Source organism: Schistocerca nitens, chromosome 1, assembly GCF_023898315.1.
Source record: "Schistocerca nitens isolate TAMUIC-IGC-003100 chromosome 1, iqSchNite1.1, whole genome shotgun sequence".
NCBI classification, from domain to species: domain Eukaryota; kingdom Metazoa; phylum Arthropoda; class Insecta; order Orthoptera; family Acrididae; genus Schistocerca; species Schistocerca nitens.
The window spans coordinates 93,777,494-93,803,203 of record NC_064614.1 but is presented as its reverse complement, the minus strand read 5'-3'; the positions used below and the strand labels follow the sequence as shown (position 1 = coordinate 93,803,203).

General features: G+C 39.5%; 1 protein-coding gene across 2 annotated transcripts in view; it reads right to left on the bottom strand.

Annotated features, from left to right (window-relative positions):
- Positions 1-1,310: 1,310 nt before the first annotated feature.
- LOC126241535 (double-stranded RNA-specific editase 1-like) overlaps positions 1,311-25,710 on the bottom strand; it is a 38,254-nt gene continuing 13,854 nt past the window's right edge. For both annotated transcript variants that reach the window (XM_049948013.1, XM_049948014.1), the window contains 5 exons: positions 12,686-13,034; positions 4,926-5,095; positions 2,393-2,791; positions 2,042-2,231; positions 1,311-1,940 (listed from right to left, as the gene is read on the bottom strand). In XM_049948013.1, the coding sequence (XP_049803970.1) occupies positions 1,867-1,940; positions 2,042-2,231; positions 2,393-2,791; positions 4,926-5,095; positions 12,686-13,034 (1,182 nt within the window). In that variant the 3' untranslated portion in view covers positions 1,311-1,866. The remainder of the gene's footprint in view (positions 1,941-2,041; positions 2,232-2,392; positions 2,792-4,925; positions 5,096-12,685; positions 13,035-25,710) is intronic.

The window sequence follows — 25,710 nt, the reverse complement described above, 5'->3', positions numbered from 1 at the left end:
ACTCTTCATATATTAACATTACTGTCAGTTTCTTGGTCCTTATTTTCCAAACTGCACAACTTTGTATCTGCTTGCCAGTCATGCTGTAAAGCTAGACTTCTGGGCCAACCCGCGCGCAATACATAGCTATGTGCCCATGTGGACCAAAATGCAGCAACCAGTTTCCCGGCATTACCCCTGCCAATGTAATTACTTTTGGACTTGATCCCACTACCTATCTTCACCAGCATGTCTTTTCCTGGTCCAGCATGAACCACACACCAGCATGTCATACCCAACAGCACCTCCCCTTTCCCTTATTAGACCATCTTCCTTACAGATCTCACCTAGTCCCATTACACACACTGGCCCCATTCTCCACAGAGCACTATCTTTTTAATCATATTTTCACTTTGATCTCACCCAGTTTTCATGTTTATTTTATTTTCTCTCTTTTTTTCTATAATTTACTCTGGTTTCTTTTTATTTTACTATACTTTGTTTTGTCAAGGTCGGGCCTTAGTGCCTGGAATACTGGCCATGGGTCTCCGAGTTATACACATTTGATTTGTATGTATGATGGGCCGTAGTTAATAACACCTAGCAATCTTTTTTAAAGGTGGTTGTGCCACACAGTAGCTCCTTTGAGTGACGAGTACGAATCTATCCTTTTCATACCGTTGTCAGATACATACGTTGGTAAACGGTAGGCTGTGCAGTGCTCAAGCACAACATAGCATGTCGAGTGTAAAGGATGTGAACCACTGCTTTCACATAAAAATGCACTCAGGATGGCTACTCAAACTTCGAAGGGGGGAGGGGGGGAAATCCCTGAGAACTCCAGGCCTGAGGAGGAAGATAGTGTCAAGAAGCTCCTGATAAATTAATGGTGAATGGGGAGGAGGCCAACATACCACAATAATGACTTCTTTCCTCTTAGCGGAGCTATAAACCAGCCATAAGCTGTAGTTTAACTACATTTTTTAAACATCAATAATTTATACGGAACAATATTCATATAATTAATACACTTTGAAATACTAAGTATTTTAAAATTTGTGATTTATAAAACTCAGTTTCAATGCTAGGTTAAAATGCATATTTCCCTGAAATTTTGTGAAATTACCTGAGAATTCCAGGTTTTCCAGAAGAATCGCCGCCTTGGAAATGTAAAGAGCATTCGGCAGCAGGAGGGAGGTCCTCATAAATTAAAATAACTTGCATTATAAGCAAAATACAAGGAAACATCAAATGCAGCAGTCCACATGATGCTCCACTCCATGGATTTCACACAAGAAAAATAATAAATATGTTCACTTGTAAATCAACAATTACATACACAATGCCCAAGGACATTTTATTATTTAGTCACATGGAACAATTTGTTCCTACATCTCTCATTTGGAAGGTACATTTATTATTTTATACACCTAATGCAGCATTCACATTAATACAGAAGAAATACTTTAATTTATGAAAAGGAAATATAGCTGTAACTTTCATCTACAGCTAAGAACACAGCATAAGGTTTGTCAATAATTAAGACTTCATGTAAAAGACCAGCCTACATGCAAATGTGCAATACTAAGGAAAACTTTAGAACAAAATTTTCACATACTGCAGAAAACATTGTGATACATGATCTCTTACTATCAGACAAGAGATTGCTTAGTCGAACCCTAGGCAACTATGGTATACTGTCATTAATAGCTGAAGTAAAAGTGAATTACAGCTAACTATACAGCCTTAAGACTTCAGTGATTGTTGGCAACAGGTTTCAAAGTCAATATTACTACATATATATAAAAAAAAGTCTTTACTACAGATCAGAAACTGCATTTGAGAAATGCATTATGTCTAAACAATGTTGTTTACTGTCAGGATGTGTTAGTAGCGGATGTTGAATGATCCAGCAAGACATGCAATAGCTGCTTCTTTCTTCGCCTCCTTTTTGTTTTTTGCTGCGAACAAACATTATATTAATATTCAGCAATTCATTTTCCATTTTTTACCACCACCAACAAATCATCTCAAATTTGAGGAATATTAATCTGTTACTTACCCACACCATTGTAAGTTTTCCCATCAACAGTTACTGCCATTGTAAATGTCAGATTTGGAGGAGTTCCTTCCCGGTTAACTTCAATGAACTGTATTCCCGGTTTTAATTGATTTAGCAACATAACAGGGTGGCGATCAGTCGGATTTTCTGGAATTTTCTTCATGGGAGAAGGTGCTCCCGGAACCACAGGCTGCAATTGACATTAAGGTAACATATAGGCAATGCAAAATGTCTCTCATACTTCAGAGTTACAACACACACACACACACACACACACACACACACACACATTCAGAGAGAGAGAGAGAGAGAGAGAGAGAGAGAGAGAGAAGTTAAAAATATGTAATATACCTGTCCAGCTGCTGCCACCCCGGCTTGAGGTGGTAATACTGGTCCCTGTTTAGGAACAGGAAGAGGTACATGTGTACCTTGATTCTGCCATTCAGTAAATAATTTATACAGGGCAAATGAAGCCAAACTTCCCCATGGCACATCATCCTCTGGGACTTGTGGCTTTCCTTGTGCTCCTGCACCTTCAGTATCACTTCCCTCACCAGAATCACCACTGCCAGCTCCATTGTTTACTTCCTGCTGCATTGGTTCAACAACTTCTGCATTATCTTGTTTCTGTGCTTTCATAGCTGCATCAGACATTTTTTCCAAAAGCAAGGCTTTTAGTGCATTTTCAGCAGCATTTTGCTTAGCCACTGGTTTTGACAGTCCTTGGCCTACATACACCTTCCCATCAACCTGCAACACAATGTATTTTACAACATTGCTAGACACACATGATTAACTAAACTATTGCATTATGCTGTTGGCTATCAAACTAACACAGCCCATTATTGGAATAGTGCACTTCTATTTTTTTTTTAATGGCTTTTAATTAAAGACAGTAGCAGTGAACTGCAAGTGAAATGTATCTTGTCTAACCTGGCATACCAAAGCAAGTAACTGGTGTTCTTCAGATTCTCCTAGCATATTCGTAACAAAACAATCCAGTTATACTGCCAGTTGTTGGTGTCCAAACGACAATTTTTCGTCAATTTATCGTGACACCATCGTCAGCTGTGCTGATGGCAATAGTGACAGTCACCAAAATAGTGTGCCCTTTCAATAGCAACAATGGCAGAACTCTTGGGGATTATTTCGTTAACTGAACTGCAGGTCAACTAATTCCCAAAGGAACAGATTGGTGACTTCTCTCAGAACCACACAATTAAGTTCTATTAGACCACCATCTCAACATCTAGGATACTATTCTGATGCACCGAAACAATTAAGAACCCCCCCCCCCCCACATGTGATTTCCATAGGGCATCAGTATATTTTTCTGTAATTTTAAGTAAAATATGAGTTCCCAGTGGTACCACAGGTTTTAATTTTTCAATTAACGGAATTGTAGTTTCGATACTATTAACTATTAGTTTAGTGCCCCTACTTTGCTTGCATTTGTACAGTAATTAAAAAAATTACAAAAATATACTAGGCCTATTGAAAAATTAATGTATTAAGATAAGAGCCTTTGGTTTCATATGGCATTCCGACAAATTGAATTTCTCGAGGTGATTGTTACATAGCTTTCTTTCATTCAGTTCACAAATCACCCCCCCCCCCTTCAGATTAAGCCTCACAGTAGCTTATTAAGCCTGCCTTCTGAGTTCTTATGGTGATATTTCTGTACAAACTTTCATCCTCTAACATTTCTTTATTTCTAAATGAGAAGCCAGTTGCCAATATTCACAGCTTTACCTTTAAACTCTGAACATTGAGTTTTTATTTCTAAATGAGAAGCCAAAAACAAACTTTCATTGTATCTTTAAAAGTGCTTCAGTAGTTCTTTAATAATGATGTATTCTAGAAAACTTTCAAGATCTATTTCATCCCCTTTATGGTTGAATTTCAGCAAGTACAGAAACCCTAGTTTTTTTTTAATTTCTGGCCAAGGCACTATATACCAATTTTTGTAGTTCTAGCTTCAAAATTACCTTTCATCCCATATTTCCCCTCTTAAACGATGCCTACCGTACAAGATCGACACCCTCTCCAAATTTCAAGTTTCTATCCTTAGTGGGTTGGACTGGGCAATAGAACATTTCCTTTATATATATATATATATATATATATATATATATATATATATATATATATATATATATATATAAAGATGATGAGACTTACCAAACAAAAGCGCTGGCAGGTCGATAGACACACAAACAAACACACAAAATTCAAGCTTTCGCAACAAACTGTTGCCTCATCAGGAAAGAGGGGAAGGAGAGGGAAAGACGAAAGGATGTGGGTTTTAAGGGAGAGGATAAGGAGTCATTCCAATCCCGGGAGCGGAAAGACTTACCTTAGGGGGAAAAAAGGACAGGTATACACTCGCGCACACACACACACATATCCATCCACACACACACACAAGCAGACATATTTAAAGAATGTGTGGATGGATATGTGTGTGTGTGCGAGTGTATACCTGTCCTTTTTTCCCCCTAAGGTAAGTCTTTCCGCTCCCGGGATTGGAATGACTCCTTATCCTCTCCCTTAAAACCCACATCCTTTCGTCTTTCCCTCTCCTTCCCCTCTTTCCTGATGAGGCAACAGTTTGTTGCGAAAGCTTGAATTTTGTGTGTATATTTGTGTTTGTTTGTGTGTCTATCGACCTGCCAGCTCTTTGTTTGGTAAGTCTCATCATCTTTCTTTTTAGATATATTTTTCCACGTGGAATGTATATATATATATATATATATATATATATATATATATATATATATATATATATATATATATATACACACACAATGTTACAGTTAATATGAATACAATCTTATATTTAACACAAAAATACGTTACTGAATATATAAAAGCAAACACTAACCTCAGCATTGACGACAAACATAGTTTGTGTAAGAGCATTTGTATGCTCCTGAAATGTAAATTTTATTCCAGCTTTCAGTTCGTGAAGAACCATCATTGCATTTTTTGGCTGCAACAGCTTCCTCAGTCGTGCATTTTGTTTTCTTTTTCTTAGCTTCTTGTTCACCTTAACTGATTAAAAAAAAAGGTTTTAAATTAATTTTTTTTAAGTTACACACTAAACTTCTCAAATTTTGTCATGCTTGTGTAACTTTTATAACCAAAACACAATTTAATCAAATGTGAAGAACTTTAGAAAGAATTTTTACGACTGTCCACATTACATGTTCAACATTATTAAAACTTTTATTTAAGATACATAACACTAAGTTCTATATCTGCCATTTGGGAGTGGGTGAAAGTTTTATGATTACTTAAAGTGAATCCTAGACCTGGGCGACAAAGCTAGGTACAGCTGAGTTTGCACTTTTTATTTATTTTTATTTACTCGTTCGGCATCACAGAGGCATAATTTACAATATTTTTATCACTATATACTAAAAAAGAAAACAATATAATTCTACACTATATTAGATATGTTTTTGAGCCACTCTATGGCTGAGTCACTAAGTCTATGTACGTCCATGAGTTCACCACCATAGCCATACACTTTGCACACGAGTAGATGGTCCATTGTCTGTATTTCACCACACTCACATACTGCCAGGCCCCACTTGTTCATCAGGTGTTTACATCTCCCAACACTCGTTCTGACCCGGTTTAGAGCTGTCCACACTCTTCTTGGTAGGTTGAAGCCATCAATCTTCTTGTTCGGATCATGTACTAAATTTTTGTTCTTAGATTCACTTGCCGACCATACTTTGTTCCAGGCCGTCCTCGGCTCAAAGGCTTGTAATTCTTCACCGATTTTCCATAAGGGTGATCTGGATTTAAGCCTGTTTGTCGGTGTCAGATCTTGGTGGATAGGGAGGTCCGGGTTGTCTATAATTTTCCTGTAGGTTTTTACGGCTAGCTGTGATCGCCTGATTTCTGGAGGCTCTATGTTCGCTAGTACAGGAAGCCATGCACAGGGGGTGGCCCTGAGTGTTCCCGAGATTATTCGTATTGTCTCCCTCAGCTGGACATCCACTTTAGATACGTGTGCACTTCTCCTCCAGACTGGTGAACAGTATTCAGCTACACTGTAGACAAGGGCTAGTGCTGAAGTTCTCAAAGTGCCTGCTCAACATCCCCATGTTGTTCCAGCCAGTTTTGAAAGGATAGCATTGCGGGATTTTAGTTTTTGCTTTGTGTCTTCGAGGTGTGAGCTGTACGTTAGGGTCCGGTCTAGTTTCACTCCCAAATATTTAGGCTTATCCTCATATCTTATGCTTTGGCAATTCGAAAAGATCAGTAATTTTCTGTGTGTCTCTCTGTTGTTGAGGTGCATTATAGTGCTGGTTGTTTTGTTGGGGTTGGGAAGTAGGTGCCACTTGGAGTAATAGGTGTTCAGGACTTCAAGGTCTGCATTCAGTGTTTCGTTGAGTTTGCACGATTACCCCTAAATACAAGCACAGAAATTTTCCCTGTTAATGCTTTTGCAAGCAGCTGCAACAGCTTGCTCTTAACATAAAATTTACTGCCAATGACAAAGGTTGTGTTCAAGTATCTAATCCACAGAAGAAGGGAAGTGCACACAAATATCCCATTGATGACACTGAAAGGTATGTTATTAGGAAGAAAATTCTGCAACATAATACTAAGAAGTAACAGCTTTATGAACAACCCATGGCATTTGTTGTAAATAACTGTACGGCAAAGCTAACAAGCTAACACCAGGAAAATTTGTTCTGTCTATGGAGTTTCCAATCAGAACCTCAAAGTTTCCAATCCCAAAGGAAACGTGTTGACAGGCATGAAAATGACCAAACTATCAATTAAATAAGTCACAATTGCAAAATACTAATAAAAATTCTTTACAGATGAATGGAAAAACCAGTAGAAGCAGACTTTGGGGAAGGTCTGTCTGGATTCCGTAGAAATGTTTAACAATGACCCTACAACTTAAGGAAACGCAAACCTATGTTTCTAGCATTTGTAGACTTAGGGAAAGCTTTTGACAAGGTTAACTGGAATACTCTCTTTCAAATTCTAAAGGTGGCAGGAGTAAAATACAGGGAGCAAAAGGCAATTTGTACAGAAACCAGATGGCAATTATAAGAGTCGAGGGGTATGAAAGGGAAGCAGTGGTTGGGGAGGGAGTGAGACAGGGTTGTAGCCTATCCCCGATGTTATTCAATGTGTTTATTGAACAAGCAGTAAAGGAAACAAAAGAAAAATTTGAAACCCAAAGACAAAAATAAAAACTTTGAGGTTTGTCGACGACACTGTAACCCTGTCAGACAGCAAAGGACCTGGAAGAGCAGTTGAACGGAATGGATGGTGTCTTAAAAGGACGATATAAGATGAATTTCAGCAAAAGCAAAACGAGGATAATGGAATGTTGTCGAATTAAATCAGGTGATGCTGAGGGAATTAGATTAGGAAATGAGACACTTACAGTAGTAGATGAGTTTTGCTAATTGGGGAGAAAAATAACTGATGATGGTCGAAGTGTCAGGAAGTTATTTCTGGAAGTATTTGTATGGAGTGTAGCAATGTATGGATCTGAAACATGGACAAACAGTTTAGACAAGAGAATAGAAGCCTTCAAAATGTGGTGCTACAGAAGACTGCTGACAATTATATGGGTAAATCACCTAACTAATGAGGAGGTACTGAACAAACTGGGGAGAAAAGGAATTTGCGGCACAACTTGACTAAAAGAAGGGATCAGTTGGCAGGACATGTTCTGAGGCATCAAGGGATCACCAAATTAGTATTGGAGGGAAGTGTGGGGGATAAAAATTGTAGAGGGAGACCAAGACATGTATACACTAAGCAGATTCAGAAGGATGTAGGCTGTTCTTCAGAGATGAAAAGATTTTTACAGGATAGAATAACATGGAGAGCTGCATCAAACCAGTCTTTGAACTGAAAACAACAACAGTTTGGTTTAAAAAGGTAACAAATTAATCACATGTAAAAAAGACACAGAAAGCACATAGCATATTAAATTTCCACTAAAATTACGCCTCAGAATTCGAGTGGCCCTTTGCTTATTCACATGAAACACAACACATGTTACAATGTAAATATTTTCAACGTGATAATGTGTCGAAGTACTGATAGCAAAAGCATCTATCAAAAATTGTGCTGTGGAGGGAATTGTAGTATAAACCCAAAGCATTTGACAGTCTTGATAGTTTTAAGAATACTGAAGTGTATGCTCTTACTACCTTCCCTCCCTGTTTCTTGGATTAAACAACTGTGCTTCAACCCCCACCAGGCCTTTAGTTTGCATCCCCTAGTAACACATTTTACAAAGAAACTCTTATCTATAATAAAACCAACCGAACGAAATCCTGCAGCAAAAATGTACACCTGAAGTAATTTCCTAAGACCTTGCAAATTTCTGAAATTATTCAAATACTGAAACTACTGTCTCAAGCACAGTTCTGCGAAAGGAAAAGGCTGCTACTCACTGTAAAGATGAGATATCAAATCAACACACCTTCAGTTGCCTGTATTTCCAGTTTTATTTAATTTTTGCTACCTGTTTCAGCGTTACACTATGCTATCTTCAGGCCCCCTGGTAATATGGGCCAGCACAGTCACTAGTATCCGTAGACTTATTTATAACAAAATGATCCCTACAATCAATCACTTGACTCTGCAAGTGTTGACCTAAAGGATCGTTTTGTTAAAATGAAGTCCAGAGATACTGCACGCTGGCCCCTATTTCGATTGTACAAAAGGTGGGATTCTTCCTACACATCAGGAGGCTTGAAGATGGCGTAGTGAAATGCTAAAACAGGCAGGAAAAATAAAACTGGAAATTTAGACAGCTGAATGTGTTTTGTTTGACATTTTATATTGAACTGTTGAGGTCGTAGAACCATTCTGCACAAAGATAGCTTTTGGTCAAAGCCTTCTTCGGAAAAGAAAAAGCACACCTAATGCACACGACCACTATCTCCGCTCTCAACCTACAGTAACATACTGTTCCCACTATCTTAACCTCATGGTTTCTGAACACCCCCCCCCCCCCCCCCCCCGGACCTACACCACCTCTGATTTCATGTTCACACCTGCATTTTTCCCCTCCTCTGCCCCCTGAGGTTTCAGACAGAGAGAGAGAGAGAGAGAGAGAGAGAGAGAGAGAGTGTTTCCCCCTTTTTGAACAAGGCTTTAGCTGAAAGCTCCATGTGTGACAGTCTTTTTGGTGTGCCTGTCTGTAACTCAACAAGTCATCTTTACGGTGTGCAGCAATCTATCTCTATTAATATTGCTGATATTCTGACCTGGGCTTTCCACCAATTTGTTTAACCACAGTTCTCAGATTTATGTCGTCATTGCAAACACTATCTATTTCAAATATTTCCAGGTTTCTTTTGAAAAATCAAGCAATTAAAACAGCATCGCCAATGAACATTACTTCTAAAACTTTAAGTAAAATGGTAAAGTTGTTATTGGTGGAAAAATTTATTATTACTCTTGGTGCCATGAAATATACATAAATCGGTGGTGTCACCCGTGGAAGGACAAAATGACAATCTGAAGACTGACCAAGTCCACTGGTAGTACAGCCAAATAGAATTACACAAGTATTTCAGCATATAACGTGATGTTATGACCAAAGGAGCTACGGTTTGAAAGTTTTCTTTTAACTAGTAACAAAATTCTAAATGCAGACAAGAGCAAATTCCATCCTCATGCAATGTTTGAAACTATTGAAAAGACCATATATTTCATAATTGGCTATGGAGCACAATTCAGTCTTAAAATTCTTTTGAAGGGGAAAGCTATTGTGTTTAGTGTCTGCTTTTCAACATAGCACCATCACATTCCATGTCAGAGGAGTAGTGTCAGGGTACGATTCGCTAGTACCTCTACGATCACCGTCCATGTGACCGCAGACACTTCATTTGGCCCCACCAAAGCCCACTCATCAGCTGAGTCTTGTCAGGTTCGAGTGAATTAAGCTTGCTCAGAAATGAGAGCGAGTACATCCGTTCCCAAGTATAATCAGACTCACCACATTCCTGCAACCATTTTGAAAGAAATTCTTGCCACTAAATGTAAACTACTGTTCATTTCCAGAATGAGATTTTTCACTCTGCAGCAGAATGTGCACTGATATGAAATTTCCTGGCAGATTAAAACTGTGTGCCGGACCGAGACTCGAACTCGGGATCTTTGCCTTTCGCGGGCACTTGCCCGCGAAGGCAGATGTCCCCAGTTCGAGTCTCGGTCCGGCACACAGTTTTAATCTGCCAGGAAGTGTCATACTGTTCATTTATTTTGCAGAATCTCGATTTGCACTTTATAGCCATTATCAAATGCAAGTTAAATGTCAGAAAATGTGTGACTTGTCTAAATGACAGAAGCAACCCTTAGGCTTGACGATTATTATAAACCAATATGATGACTGATCAGTTAGCAGTGAATATTGTTTTGTTTATACATGCATTTATGTAGATGAAACTTTGATGACTGCTGTTAACTTTATTTTAATATTAGAGAAGTCTAACAATTACCATGACATATAACCACTTTCAACCCGTTACACAGCCTGTAATGACAGTACCAGAAAACATGACAAGAGGATGAAATGTAATCTCTAAATGGTGATTAATTATTGAAATAAAAAATAAATTACAGAAATGAGTGATACGCTACACAGCTCACTCACAGCCTGTAAAAGGAAGTTACCATGACCAAATGAATACAAAAAAAGTGTACTTTCTGTCAAATGGTTCAAATGGCTCTGAGCACTATGGGACTTAACATCTTAGGTCATCAGTCGCCTAGAACTTAGAACTATTTAAACCTAACTAACCTAAGGACATCACACACATCCATGCCCGAGGCAGGATTCGAACCTGCGACCGTAGCAGTCGCGCGGTTCCGGACTGAGCGCCTAGAACCGCGAGACCACCGCGGCCGGCGTACTTTCTGTCAGAGGGTTATAAAAGTGACATTGCTAAGTGGCCAGTTTCCATTGGACTCTGCATGTGTTTTCTCACTGCAGAGGTGGAATAAATAAGTATACAACCATTGTGATTGCACTGGACAAAATTTGTGTTTTTTTCATCTGAATTGTGGGCTACAGCATGAAACTTGTTCCGGATGTCATTCCTCCTCCAATAGAACTTTGCATAAATTAATTTTCATATGGCACCTTCCAGTCTCTAACAAAAATGACTTCGTTAAAAGCCTTCCTGTTACTGACAATCAGCCATTTCGCCTTGTCAGTGCTACTTTACAGCAGCAAGATACTGGTGCACTCATCTTCCAAGGTAAGAATACATCATGACTGGCCTTACAATTCTGCATGCTCCAGTAAGAGACTGTATCAATGAGTATGAAGCAACTGCAGTGCCACAATTATTCCTCGTCATGCTCGCCAAACTACAGCAGGAACAAAGGAGGCCTGTTAGCACTATTGTAACAGGGGCACATTCATTTGTGAAGTACAAAACCTGCAACATTAGACTCGTACTCGCTATGTTTCTGATCTCTAGTATATGGTGACGACCCTTACTGAAGACAACGTGTTTAGTGTTTGCTGTTCAGACAGCATGATTACATTCTGAGTCAGAAGAGTACTGTCAGGATAGGACTGACCATTTTTTTAAAATTTATTTATTTAATCACAGCCAGCAGTTTATCCCTCCCACATAGGGTAACTTTACAGAGACAACCCAGCATTTTTATTCTGTCAACAAATGCTGAATGGCTTTAATTGCAGCTCTACAAAGTTTATTCTCAACTGTGGAACGGGTGACTAGAGGTGACTATCAGCCAAAGTGAAGGTGCAAGTGGACACACTGCCTAAATCTTAATTCTAGGTAGGACAGTGGTTGAATTTATTATGATGCTGCAATATTCCTTAATAACTATTTATTAAAATATGCAAATGTGACAAACTTCAAATATTACAGCCAGTCTAACTGTACATCTCCAGCTGCCCCACCAATCTACAAGAAGTTTTAGCCATTACTACAGCGTAGTAAATAAAGTTGTGTACTGTCCGAATTTGTGGCAGTAAGTACTATTATCAAAAACAAGAAGTCACTTTTAATGAAACATTTAACTGATCATTACTCTTCTATGTCACTCTTTTCATACTGATGCTCAGTATAAAGCATAGCACACACTTAAAAGTGCAATTAATTGCATGTAAGAAAGATGACAATGTCCACCAAATTCAAACTATCTTTATCAAAACTAAACATATTCGTCTTCATGGAGTTACATATTTTTTTGTAATACACCTGAAGATGGACAGCTGGCCCAAAAACATTTATACTGAAATGAAGTGTTCTAGAGAGTGAATTTGGAGACTTTTTCAAACCATGTATCAAAGTATTACACTGAAACAAGGGATAAGATTGGAATAATGTTTCTATCAGCTGGGAGTTATCCCATGCCATAAAAAATTTTCCATGAACTTTTTAGTATTTCACTACCACTCAACCTACACAAATCAAAGAAGTTGTGGAACTGAAGTACACGTTAACTTGCACATGGCTTCAACCGCAACTCTCACCAATAGAATAAACCAACGAGAAGTGCTACTTTAAAAGGGCTCAAAAAGACTTCACAAACAGTTCAGGTAATCTGATTACTCAACTACTGAGGATTCTAACAAGAGTATCATAAAAATCATTTACTCACAAGCAGGAAATCTTTTCTTCTGCCAGGGTTTTGGTTTAACTTCACTTCCATCATTTGGTTTATCAGGATCGACTTCCATCTGAGGACCAGCAGCTGGTGTACCTGGAGGTTCATTTTTAACCGGTGCCGCAGGTGACATTTGTGACTGTTCCTGTGGTGGTGGTGGAGGTGGTGGTACCTGTAGCGGTTGCTGCTGTGCTGCCTGTTGCTTAGGTGGTTGCGGTGGTGGTGGTTGTTGCTGTGGCAGCTGTGGTGGAGGTGGTGGCTGTGGCAGAACCTGTGGCTGTGACTGCTGCTGTGACTGCTGAGATGGTGGTGGCGGCGGCTGCTGTTGCTGTGATGATGGGTGCTGCAATGACAGCCATCAGGGGATATACCCACAAAAACACGTCACCGGATACTGCACTCTGGCATAGACCAGAAAGCCATACAGGTAATTGCAGACACCAACTGGGTGTATGCAAACACTGTTGGCTTAGATACCAGTCCATCACAACTGAAGTCAGAACCATACACAGAGAGAAATGATATAAAACTCAGGATTACTACTGGCTCAAGGATAAGTTTTATCATATATGTGGAACATAATGCTGCAATCTTAACTATGCAGTGTGATGTTCCACAACTATAAGTAGTATGGTATTCCAAGACCAGTGCAGCTGAGCATTATTTCTTCTCTTCTGGTTATGACTCTCAGCATATCTGAAATGGTACCTGAAGAAGCTGCACTCTTCTGCTGTGCATTAAAGGCAGGTACTGGCAGCACTGGACCATCACCAGAGCGCATATCCTCGGCACAAATGCAGTTATTTCAACCCTGGGGTAGGAATGGGGGAAGAAAAACAAAAAAGTTTACAATCTGTTTTCAGCTCCACTAAGTCTTTGCAACCATCACTGCACATCATACACATGAACTATTCACAAAAACACCATGACCCTGCTACTAGCCCCCTCCCAAACACACACACACACACACACACACACACACACACTGCATTCCATAGTTGGAGTCACGAATGATGGCAGTCATGATTAGACTTGTTCTGCACACCTACATCACGTGTACTCTGACAGCCAATGAACGTTCAGTATTTCTGAGCGCTCTGCATGAATGCTGTAGCTAATGCGACCATTAAATGTGATCGTACTGAGTTGTTTAGTGAATTTCGATTCCAAGTAGACTGTGCTGGTAAGTGATAAATTCTGCGTACGTAAGCGAGAGAGAATTTTCAGCAGAAAGCATGTGAATGTACCGCAACTGTCACCTGGAATTGTCAACAACGCAATCCCTGTCTGTGCCTCAACATGCACTAACCGCCATCATTCATGGATCGGACAATAAACTCTTCACACAAGAACAGTGAAAAGTTTATTTAATCATGTCTGACAAGTAATATGTTTAATGTTGATCTAGACTTCCATTTCCACATTAGACATATACCTGTCAGGTACGGGTGGCATAATCACATATATTGTCAAATGATTTTAGACTCTTCCACAAAAACTGGGCACATCCACATCTTCTGTGTAAGCTAACATGCAACAATCCAAAGGATTGACGTAGAGGTAACATGTAGGCCATTAACTTGTCTCCCCTATCTAGACATCTGCCATTCGAGATGACAATCTGTGTCTAAAGGTGTATCTAATTTGTGCTGGAGCCCAACCATGCATAAACAACATTCTTCCTCTTATTTATCAGTGCACATACTGTGAAAGTAATGATGTGTGTCCTCTATAAGGGACATGCACACAGCACCTGTAAAGATGAGTCATGCAATAAAGTTTACTCTTTTGTGATACACTATATGCAGAATTTCAATCAGTGATGAATTCTCATTATCTCGTGTTTTAATGCTCAAACTGCCAAAAGCCTGTATTTTGTTGTGTGTTGTACACACACAGCATTCTTAACAGTAGGCAAACAGGTGATCATCTGTTGCTGTCCATCTAGCCCTTATGAGAAGCCATGTGTGCTCCCCAAAGTAAATTTATTTGCAGTGAGTGTTCCAGGTGGGCTATATGAGTCAGGTGATTTGGCTGTGTAGACATCTGCAATACTGCTGCACAATTACAGTATTCATTTCAAAAACTCTTAGAATAGAATTAAACGCACATCCAGAAGTACAGTCCATGTGTCTAAGCAAATCTGTTGACATTGCAGCAGTACATCTTCTTGTACCATCCTGGTGGAACCGTGTTCTTTCAGCTGTATTAAGGCACTCAGTTCAGGCAGAGAAAACATCAATAATCAAAATTCTCTAGGATCTGGTTTGTTTTTTCACTATCACTTCGTTTCCTTGTTGTATTGTAGGTGGCTTGGAAGTGTCACCCAAAGGGTGACTGGGTTAAAAGACTGCAGAGGAATCTGGGGAAGAAACTCAATGAAAAGTGCACTGAGGTCCAACAAAATTATCAATTCTTTGTAGTAAGCCTCTACTGCAAACACACACAGCACTCTTGAGCAGCACTCATAGCTACTGATGCATCCACCTGTTTACACACTTAATATATCAGTTTTTTCATTCTAAAGCCCAATAACGGCAGCCAATTAGCCATTCATTCTTAAAATCCCCCCCCCTCCTGACCCCGGCCATCCAATGCTGCATCTGAAGGCAGTCTTATGCCTCCAAATAGTCCCTGAATGCTCCACCCCACCTATATCCTGCTATCCCTTCACCTTACCCATCCCTGCCAGATTGCTGCTTTCATTCCATGTAACAGCTGCTATCTGGTCCAAGCTGCCAGAAATGGCTGTTTTGTGTGTGTGTGTGTGTGTGTGTGTGTGTGTGTGTGTGTGTGTGAGAGAGAGAGAGAGAGAGAGAGAGAGAGAGAGAGAGAGAGAAGAAGGCTTTGGCCAAAAGCTAAACGTATAGTCTTCCCATAGTGCCTGTCTGTAACTCGACGTGTCATCTCCTTATATTGTTGATATTGCAACCTGGAGTATCCATTGCTTTACATCTCAAATCTGGGCCTCTTCAATAATCAGGGCATATATCTACTCTAATACTGAATTAGCATTTAGATCTGACACACAGGAAGAATCACTGTAGCTGCATCACATGGATCTCCCAAACAAACTGGGTCACAAGTAACTTATATAAATATTTTCCATATCTCGGCAAGCAATAAGAAAGGAACTGAAAGGTCATTAGACACTGAGCAAAGGCCCAGATTGGATAAGAACAGGAAAAGTAATTGTGCTTTTCCTTCTCTGAATACTGGCACTATTGGCAAACAGAAAACTTAAATTTGGATGGGGAGTTGAGCTTAAAATCCTTTCAGATGGGAGTCCAGTCTTATCATTGCATTATCTTGCTCAGTGGATAGGCAAAAGTTTTTAATCCCATTCTACCAAGAATACCTGTATCCTAACACTGGAAGACTGCTCTTTGTAGCCTTTAACATCATTAATGTAGTAGGATGGCTGAAGAATGTGCTTCAACGAGTCTTCAAATGGCTGCACATGCAAGATTTCTGGTGCAACTATATAAAATTACCAGGAGAGAAAAAAGCACCAACAAAGAGGTGTCAACATGTACATAAGAAACATTTCTAGACACTTATTTACCATATTTACACAAAGAACAGCTTCAACAAAAATTATGAGGTGGGTTCAGCAGTCTTACTTTAAAATAGCAGAACAGATGACAAATGTGCCCTCTACACACGGCGACTAATACGATGAAACAATTCCAAAGAACAATCGTCCTTAAGTCAAACACTTACACATGAATCACAATTCAGTAACTGTAGCCAATCTGCTCCTCATGCCTCAAAACAAAGGGTGTAATGGAGTCTGTAGTATCACCAATCTGCTTTGACCAGAAACTTAACTAAATAGGATGTGTTTCTTCTCTGGCACTATGGGGCCAGCATTTAGAACAGAATTTATGTTCACATCAAATGTTTTTTCCCGAATAAATGGAGCCCACAGATTAATCTAGTAGTGCCAGCTTACAGGATGTGTTTTCAGAGGCCTATTATGTATGGTTGGAAGAACAATGGTTTTGGGCTGCCTAATTTAGCAAAGGTGGCAAAAAAGCCTTTCTCCACATTAAACCTTTACAAGGGCACAAACACTGTGGAATAGCCCAAGGTCTAGTTATTGACAACAGCATTTCATGACAACAATAAACTTTAAAATATAATGTGCGTGGTACAATTGCACTTACACTGAGACTCGAGAAAGTATTTTCACTAACTGCTACAATACTTTTCTACCTGCTGTTTCCTGGTTGGCTAATGCCAACACTAGTGACATACTGTTCATTCCAGCCATCACATTTCACACCAAATGCTGACAAGACTGCTTACAACACTTTTGTCTACTGCCAGAAATCTGCAAGTGATACATAACATTTTGCAAGTTCGTAGTTGTTTATTTCATTCTTCACTTAATGAAGAAATTAACGTGAGATGGAATTACAGGAAAGTGTTGGTCCACACACACAGAATGTAGCCACCAAAAAACTACATATGGCCATGGGGGGTCCCAATATTTAGATGTTTGAGTGTGTCATCACAATCATTGTTCTCAATACACAACATGAAGTACACTTTATAGATGAGAAGCTAACAATGCCCAAAGGTGGAGTTGGCTACTTTCCTTCCATCAACTACTATGTTTTGTAATTGAACACCGCCAGAAATGGTGTGAGTACATTAGACTGTAATAAGACATTTCAATAATTCAGTTGGCTTATTTCCCCATCTGACAGCATGTCAAGTCTTCGTAATGTACACCGACTATGTATCTTATACTGGGCTCGTCAAAAAACAGAACAGTAGCATTGGACATCCTGATCTGTAAAATGTGGGCTCTCTTCAATAGATGGCTGCTGTACCTGTAGTGTAATTCAAATACACTGGACAGCAACAGGTTTTATTCTTTTCGCAATACTATACAAATTTGAAAAACCCATGTATAAACCATACTGGGTTTGTTATCAACAAGCATATAATGCTTACAGTTTTATTGACTTACATAGGTCTTCTTTCATTCCACACTTTGGATGATGTTGCCTGTCTTGACAAGGTGAACGTATCATTACACTCAGCATTTCAGCTTCACTAAGCCATAATTCAGTTTGCTTCTATCAGCCAATCATAGCACAAGAAACATGATGTGGAAACGTAATTCTCCTAACACGAGTGACAGGATGACTTAATACATGCAGCACACATAATATGGATAATAATCAGAAATCACTCTACAAAATGTTATGCTTTTACTTGTGACACTCAGCAGCTTTTATGTCCCTCACATCACATCAAGACAAGTGTATTACAAAGCTTCTGCATATCACGATACTGCAGAAACCCATCACTATACACTAAAGGAAATAATTATGGATTACTTTCTGCCTAAAATATTCATTTAAAAATATGTACGAGAAATATTAAGAATCATACCTACATACCGATCTACTTAAAATGGAAAAGAGCACTTACCAGACATACATACTCTATTTCAGATTATGGAAAACTAAACTACCTTTCACCACTAATACGAAATAAATTGTGAGTAATATTCAAAATTATCCGATATCAACCAATGTAAAACCATTTCTTGTTAGTATCGGAAATGATTACCCGATCACCAGGAGACAAAGAAATCTGATTCAGACTAACATTTGATAACACTGAGCTTTGTGTAAAATACCAGAGCTCACCAATCTGTCAATGTATTGGAGAGGGGTGTGACAGGCTTGACAACACTGTTTACAACAGTAGTTTCCAGCCACCCAAGCAAATGCAAATTGTCACTGTGTTAGCTGTGTCTGTACTGTACCGTATGATATGAGTTACAGTAGTTATGGATTACCTGTAAGTACTGATACACAGGATGAATACAGTTACTGTGTAGGCATAGATGGTGACAATGTCACCTCAACCAGCATGGGCTTCCCAGAACACACACTATGCTGACTGAAGAATCATTCCATGTAAAGTTTACCCATCCCATAACAGTCATGGTCTCAGATTTTGGTATAACATATCTGTTCCATTAATAGATTTAAATAAGAATTCAAAATATTTTTGCAATATCCCAAATGATTTGGGTTTTAAAACTAGCCAAAGTTTTTGGAATTTCACAGCTTTTTGTTAAGCCGAAGATACAATGCATTCATAAGTACGAAATAGTTTATATCTTCCTTATATAGCAACAAATATGGAATTTGTATATTTGTCAATATGCAAAGAGTTCAAAGAAATGTGAACAAATACATCATGAAACTTCACACAGCCAGGCAAAATCTTTAATCACAGTTTTCAATTTTTTTTAAACAAATATTGAGAACAGCACCAAGAGCAATATCATTGAAAGGGGTGATTAACTCCTTTTACTCTTCTTTTCAAAGATGTACTCTACCAAAAAAGAAAAAGTAATGGGTTTTTCACTACTCTGTTTATAACTTCATAGATGAAAATAATTAAATTCAAGCTATAAAACACCCAGAATATAAATCATAGTTTCACAAATAAGAGTTTGCTTATTGTTACATTAGGTTGAATGCGACAGCTGGTTTTGCATCACTACTATATTTTTCTAGCCTCAATTATATTCAAGTCTCATATTGGTTGGAAGTTAGAGAAAGTTCTTGTTCCTGGAAGAGTTGGTTTTTCATGTGATTCTGCAAAGTCTGAAGAGTTGACACAACCATTCCTTTAGAGAAGTTTAAAGTGAATATCGGTAACATTGGCTTTGCAAAATGTGAATAGCAGTAGTAATTTTTCAACAATGTAGGGAAAGATTATTGCTAGTTACATAAAGACGACACATCAAGTTGAGACAGGCACAACTAAAAGACATGTATAGCTTTCGGAAACAGCCTTTGTCAGTACACACACACACACACACACACACACACACACACACACACACACACACACACACAAACAACAACACCCCAACTCCAGCATCTCAGGCTGGAAAGCATCATCATGTTATGCAAGCAGCTATGAGGAGGTGATGGGGGGGGGAGAACACTGTCCAGTTGAGTGTGCAGGGACTAGACTGCCAACAGGTGCAGAGTCAGAAGGTTGAGGGGCAGAGAGGTGGTGAAAAATGGAGAGGAGTGGAGAAAGATGAGCAGATGCATTGACTCAGGGCTGCAAATAAACAGGGTGGGAGACAAGAATGGGGAGTGATAGGACAGACGGGGTGGAAACTGTTAGGGCAGCCAGGGTGGAAATTGTTGGGTGGAGGGGTCTGGGCAGTATATTACCTTAATTTGATGATAAATACAGGAGCAGAGAATGTGTTGTAATGATAATTCCCACCTGCACAGTTCAGAAAAGCTGGCAGTGCAGGTACAACAACCGAGTTAGAAAACTCGCTGCGGAAGCAAAGGGAACTTCACAACAAACATAAACGTAGCCAAAGCCTTGCAGACAAACAAAAATTACGCGAAGCGAAATGTAGTGTGAGGAGGGCTAAGCGAGAGGCGTTCAATGAATTCGAAAGTAAAGTTCTATGTACTGACATGACAGAAAATCCTAAGAAATTTTGGTCTTATGTCAAAGCGGTAGGTGGATCAAAACAAAATGTCCAGACACTCTCGTGACCAAAATGGTACTGAAACAGAGGATGACAGACTGAAGGCCGCAATACTAAATGTCTTTTTCCAAAGCTGTTTCACAGAGGAAGACTGCACTGTAGTTCCTTCTCTAGCTTGTCGAACAGATGACAAAATGGTAGATATCGAAATAGACGACAGAGGGATAGAGAAACAATTAAAATCGTTCAAACGAGGAAATTCTGCTGGACCTGATGGGGTACCAGTTCGATTTTACACAGAGTACGCGAAGTAACTTGCCCCCTTCTTACAGTGGTGTACCATAGGTCTCTAGAAGAGCGTGGCGTTCCAAAGGATTGGAAAAGGGCACAGGTCATCCCCGTTTTCAAGAAGGGACGTCGAACAGATGTGCAGAACTATAGACCTATATCTCTAACGTCGATCAGTTGTAGAATTTTGGAACACGTATTATGTTCAAGTATAATGACTTTCCTGGAGACTAGAAATCTACTCTGTAGGAATCAGCATGGGTTTCGAAAAAGACGGTCGTGTGAAACCCAACTCACGCTATTCGTCCACGAGACTCAGAGGGCCATAGACACGGGTTCCCAGGTAGATGCCGTGTTTCTTGACTTACGCAAGGCGTTTGTGTGCCGCAAAGGAGTGTCGTAGGACCGTTGCTATTCACAATATACATAAATGACCTGGTGGATGACATCGGAAGTTCACTGAGGCATTTTGCGGATGATGCTGTGGTATATCGAGAGGTTGTAACAATGGAAAATTGTACTGAAATGCAGGAGCGTCTGCAGCGAATTGACGCATGGAGCAGGGAATGGCAATTGAATTTCAATGTAAACAAGTGTAATGTGCTGCGAATACATAGAAAGAAAGATCCCTTATCATTTAGCTACAATATAGCAGGTCAGCAACTGGAAGCAGTTAATTCCATAAATTATCTGGGAGTACGCATTAGGAGTGATTTAAAATGGAATAATCATATAAAGTTGATCATCGGTAAAGCACATTCCAGACAGATTCATTGGAAGAATCCTAAGGAAATGCAACCCGAAAACAAAGGAAGTAGGTTACAGTACGCTTGTTCGCCCACTGCTTGAATACTGCTCAGCAGTGTGGGATCCGTACCAGATAGGGTTCATAGAAGAGATAGAGAAGATCCAACGGAGAACAGCGCGCTTTATTACAGGATCATTTAGTAATCGCGAAAGCGTTACGGAGATGATAGATAAACTCTAGTGGAAGTCTCTGCAGGAGAGACGCTCAGCAGCTCAGTACGTGCTTTTGTTGAAGTTTCGAGAACATACCTTCACCAAGGAGTCAAGCAGTGTATTGCTCCCTCCTACGTATATCTCGCGAAGAGACCATGAGGATAACATCAGAGAGATTAGAGCCCACACAGAGGCATATCGACAATCCTTTCCACAAACAATACAAGACTGGAATAGAAGGGAGAACCGATAGATGTACTCAATGTACCCTCCGCCACACACCGTCACGTGGCTTGCGGAGTATGGATGTAGATGAATAGCTCGGGTAGTGAAACAGCCACTGAAATCAAGTGTGTTATATTCAGCTGCATGTTGTGCCATAGGGTGGTCTACTTTGCTCTTGGAACAGTTTGGCGGCAGCCATTCATCCTGATGGACACCTAGTTGGTAGTCATACCAATGTAAAACGCTGTGCAATGATTGCAGCAGAGCTGGTAAATGAAATGGATGTTTTCACAGATAGTCTGGCCCCTAAAGCGGTAGGGTAAACCTGTGACAAGACTGGAATAGGAAGTGCTGGGTGGGTGGATTGGGCAGGTTTTGCACCTAGGTCTTCCACAAACATGTGATCCTTGTGGTAACAGGTTGGGTTTGGGAGTGGCATAGGGATGGACTAGGATGATGTGGAGGTTGGATGGGTGACAGAACACCACTTTAGGAGGGGTGGTAAGCATCACGAGTAGGATGTGCCTCATTTCAATGCAGGATGATAGGTAATCAAAGACCTGGCGAAGGACATGGTTCAGCTGTTACAGTGGCTAGTTTTTGGGGGTTGTGGCAGGATTAGGGTTGTGAGGAGAAATGGCATGGAAAAGCTGTTTGCGGACTATGTCTTAGTAGTTGTTACTTGACTGTTCGAATGCTGCCATAGACTTTTCTTCCTAGCTACAGACTTTACAGTACCCCGTGTCCCATTACACTCTCTCTTCCCATGACTGGTTGCAAAAAATGATCAATAAGTTTGGAGTTAAAAATCCTTCTGATGCAGGCACAGTTTCATTAAATTATATTTATTTTCATGCTTTCCAGTGCAGCCATCAATGAAGCAGGAATATTATATGTGGGTAGCTCCCTTCTAGAAATATAACTTATTTATGTTTTATAGCAGACATCATGATGAATATCATCAGACATGACACAAATAGCTCAAAGACAAATTTTTCATTCCTTGAACGAATCTGTAGCAGTAGCCTTGAACCTCTTCTTGTAATTTCACTGAAACCCAATGAAATGACTGCTTTGTTTATGGAAGTCATTTCCTTCCAATTTCTAAGAAGTAAGGCTTGTGACCTGGCTATGTATGAATGAGGTTAACTTGTTCAGCTGCCCCACTAACTTATCAATGAACTCCCAAGCTGAGCTCTAGCATTGGACTATTTATGTTTGTTCAATCAAAACCTACTGCTGGACTTTTGACAAACACTCGTCACAATGGCTCAACACAAATTCCCTGCCTGCTCCTTTACAAACAATATACGACTTAAGTTCTTTTAAACAAAGGAAACTCAATGTTAAAGTTCGCGTCAAGTAAGAAGGCGGCCCAATTTTCATCCGTTCTGTGCATCCTCCTCCACTAGCAATAAATAAATATTCATTCTCTTTCCGAGTGGCTATCAGATATTTACAGCTAGAAAGCAAGAACCTCACTCCTGCATGTTGCACCATTACTGTACTTCGTGACATCTTAATTATTCATATAACTGTCATTTTTTGTTTCCTTTTTTTCTTGCAGCAGTATAGCTGTGAATGTGTATCTGTAAATGTTTAAGTTCAATTAGAAAAAAAGCCAGGTGACAGCAATAAATTTGAAGTGCTTCACAAGCAAGCGAGGGGGATTATTTACCACATTTTTAACTTTTTCAAATGTGAATTTGAAAGCAGGTTTCCAACTGCTGACATTTGAAGACAAGAACGGACTCCAGAACTGTGTGGTATCAGCAAGAGAGCTGTAAACAAAAGTGTCATAGCTGCAGGAACCATAGAAGAAGCTGGTTTCATGTCGCGCGGAAAGCATCGACATCACAAGGAACCTGTAAACATAAATTGATAATTTAACAACGATGATTTAAAGTGCTCCATGTGAACAATGAATGCCCAACTTCACAAAAACGGGTTACAGTTACGCACGAGAAAATTCAGTTCAAAGGTAAGTGCTTCGTCAATGTAAAGAATTTTAAAAGATGTTGGTTCCAGACATGTTAAGAGAGTTAAGTGACATAGGTGCAGCACTAAATATATACCATATAAAGATTCACGATAGAAGAGAAGGAGGTAGTTCAACAGTGTATTACCTTGATGAAACATGGGACAGTTAGAACCATTTGAGGAAGATCAGCTGGAAAATGAGTGACGGTATTGAGGTTGTAAAGTTCTCATAAGAATAGGTTCTCAGATAATTATTCTACATGCTGACTATTCTTCTGGTTTTGTTTCTGAGAATAAACTTGTACTTATGCATAAGAAAAACAGCAGTGGCTCCCATTCGGAAATGAAGCTGTCAGTTTCGTGACGTGACTCACCTTGCTCCACAGTCTGTCATTGCCAGTTATAATTTAACTGTTACAGAGAAAACACCAAGTACACCAGAAAAGTGGATATTTTTCCCCCAACTTAAAAATAAAAATAGTAAGCACAGTACACTCCACTCATGCCGATCTCCTGCAGCTCGTTAATTTATACAAGTCACATGAAAGAACATAAATTTGACTTCCTTATACATGCATGGGGTTGCAGAGTTCTGAGTTTACCCATGAGTCACAGCCAGTGTGGCCACACGGAATTAATTTGGGGAAAGGGTTTTAAGGCTATGTGGGAGAAAAAAATGGGAGGAAAAAAAAACCATTCAAGATAATATACACTGAATCACTTGTGCATGAGGCAATAGACAACATCCCACCTGCAGTGCGGGCACAGTCTGTGTGGCATGCTAAGAAGCTTCAGAAAGAACAACTTGAATATAAACCTTGAATCTATCATCGTAAATTTACAATCCGATTGTTCAGAAACAGACTCAAATACAAATGACAGTGGTATTACGATGTAGCCTTTGGAAAAAGGTAATAATATTTCTTAGTTTTAAAGACTTGTGGTTTAAATGACATGTTTGTCAACATGTAAGTTGCATACACAATAATGAGAACTTCCTAGCCTTTTTGATTAGGACTTGGTATCTTTTTTATAATGCAGACTATAGTGTTCAACATATTGCCCAAATAGAAGTTATGCTCCTCCCACCTTGTTGTATGCTCTAATAACATATGAGAATGCAGCTGGACAAATTCGTCAGAAGTGCAATTTCCACATGTAAACCTCTTATTTTCAAGGCACGAACTGGATAAGGCCGTAAAAAGATAGTAACTGTTACTTGTCGAGATATCGGTGATTTCCGATATTATTGGTCAGCATTCCCTGGAGTTATTCCCAGATGATGGGTAATTGTTGCTTGTTCAATGGATTACTAATGCGGTCTGTCACTAATGTCGAATGCATTAGCTTACACTCATAATGCCTGTTTACAGCAAAAAAAGATGACAACTTACTGACCACTTTTACAATAGTCTTTTACATTAGTATTTTCTAGCACTATCTATCTTTTACACGCAGTGATTACACTTATCTATAGCCAAAGACATATGCATAAACAACTCTCACATTTTTAAAAATTCTATTAAGTAGAAACAGTTGCCAAGAGCAAACACAATAATTTAGGTTTGTGCTTAAAGTTAATTTTGTCGTGTATTAAATTTTAACTTATAATGCAGTTCAAATCGCAATAAACAATAATTATTGCAAGCAGTTTCAATGACCTCATTTTGAGAGAAATTGTACTCCACATCCTCACAAAGCTGCATCAACTGTTCTCGCCTCCCGATGCCATGCAGAGTGAATCTGTGTACCGGACACAAATGAGCCTAGCTGTTGTCTGCAGCAACGCAGTTCGGCAACATGGAGTTGTATGCCTGCTCTCTGGTGCCACACGTGCACAGTTCTCATTCCCCCCACGCTTCCTTTCCGCTCCGCCTCTATGCGTAGGAAAGTGCTGTCCTAGGTGACGCGGGCTATACAGCCATACATAAACTGAAAACAGAACCTGACCTAATCATCCTACCTGCAGACAAGGGTTCCACCAAGAATCACAGTGACTACCTGGCAGAAGGCCTCTGCCAATTATCTCACTCCTCCACACGAATTCTGCCAGATTGATCCAATCCCA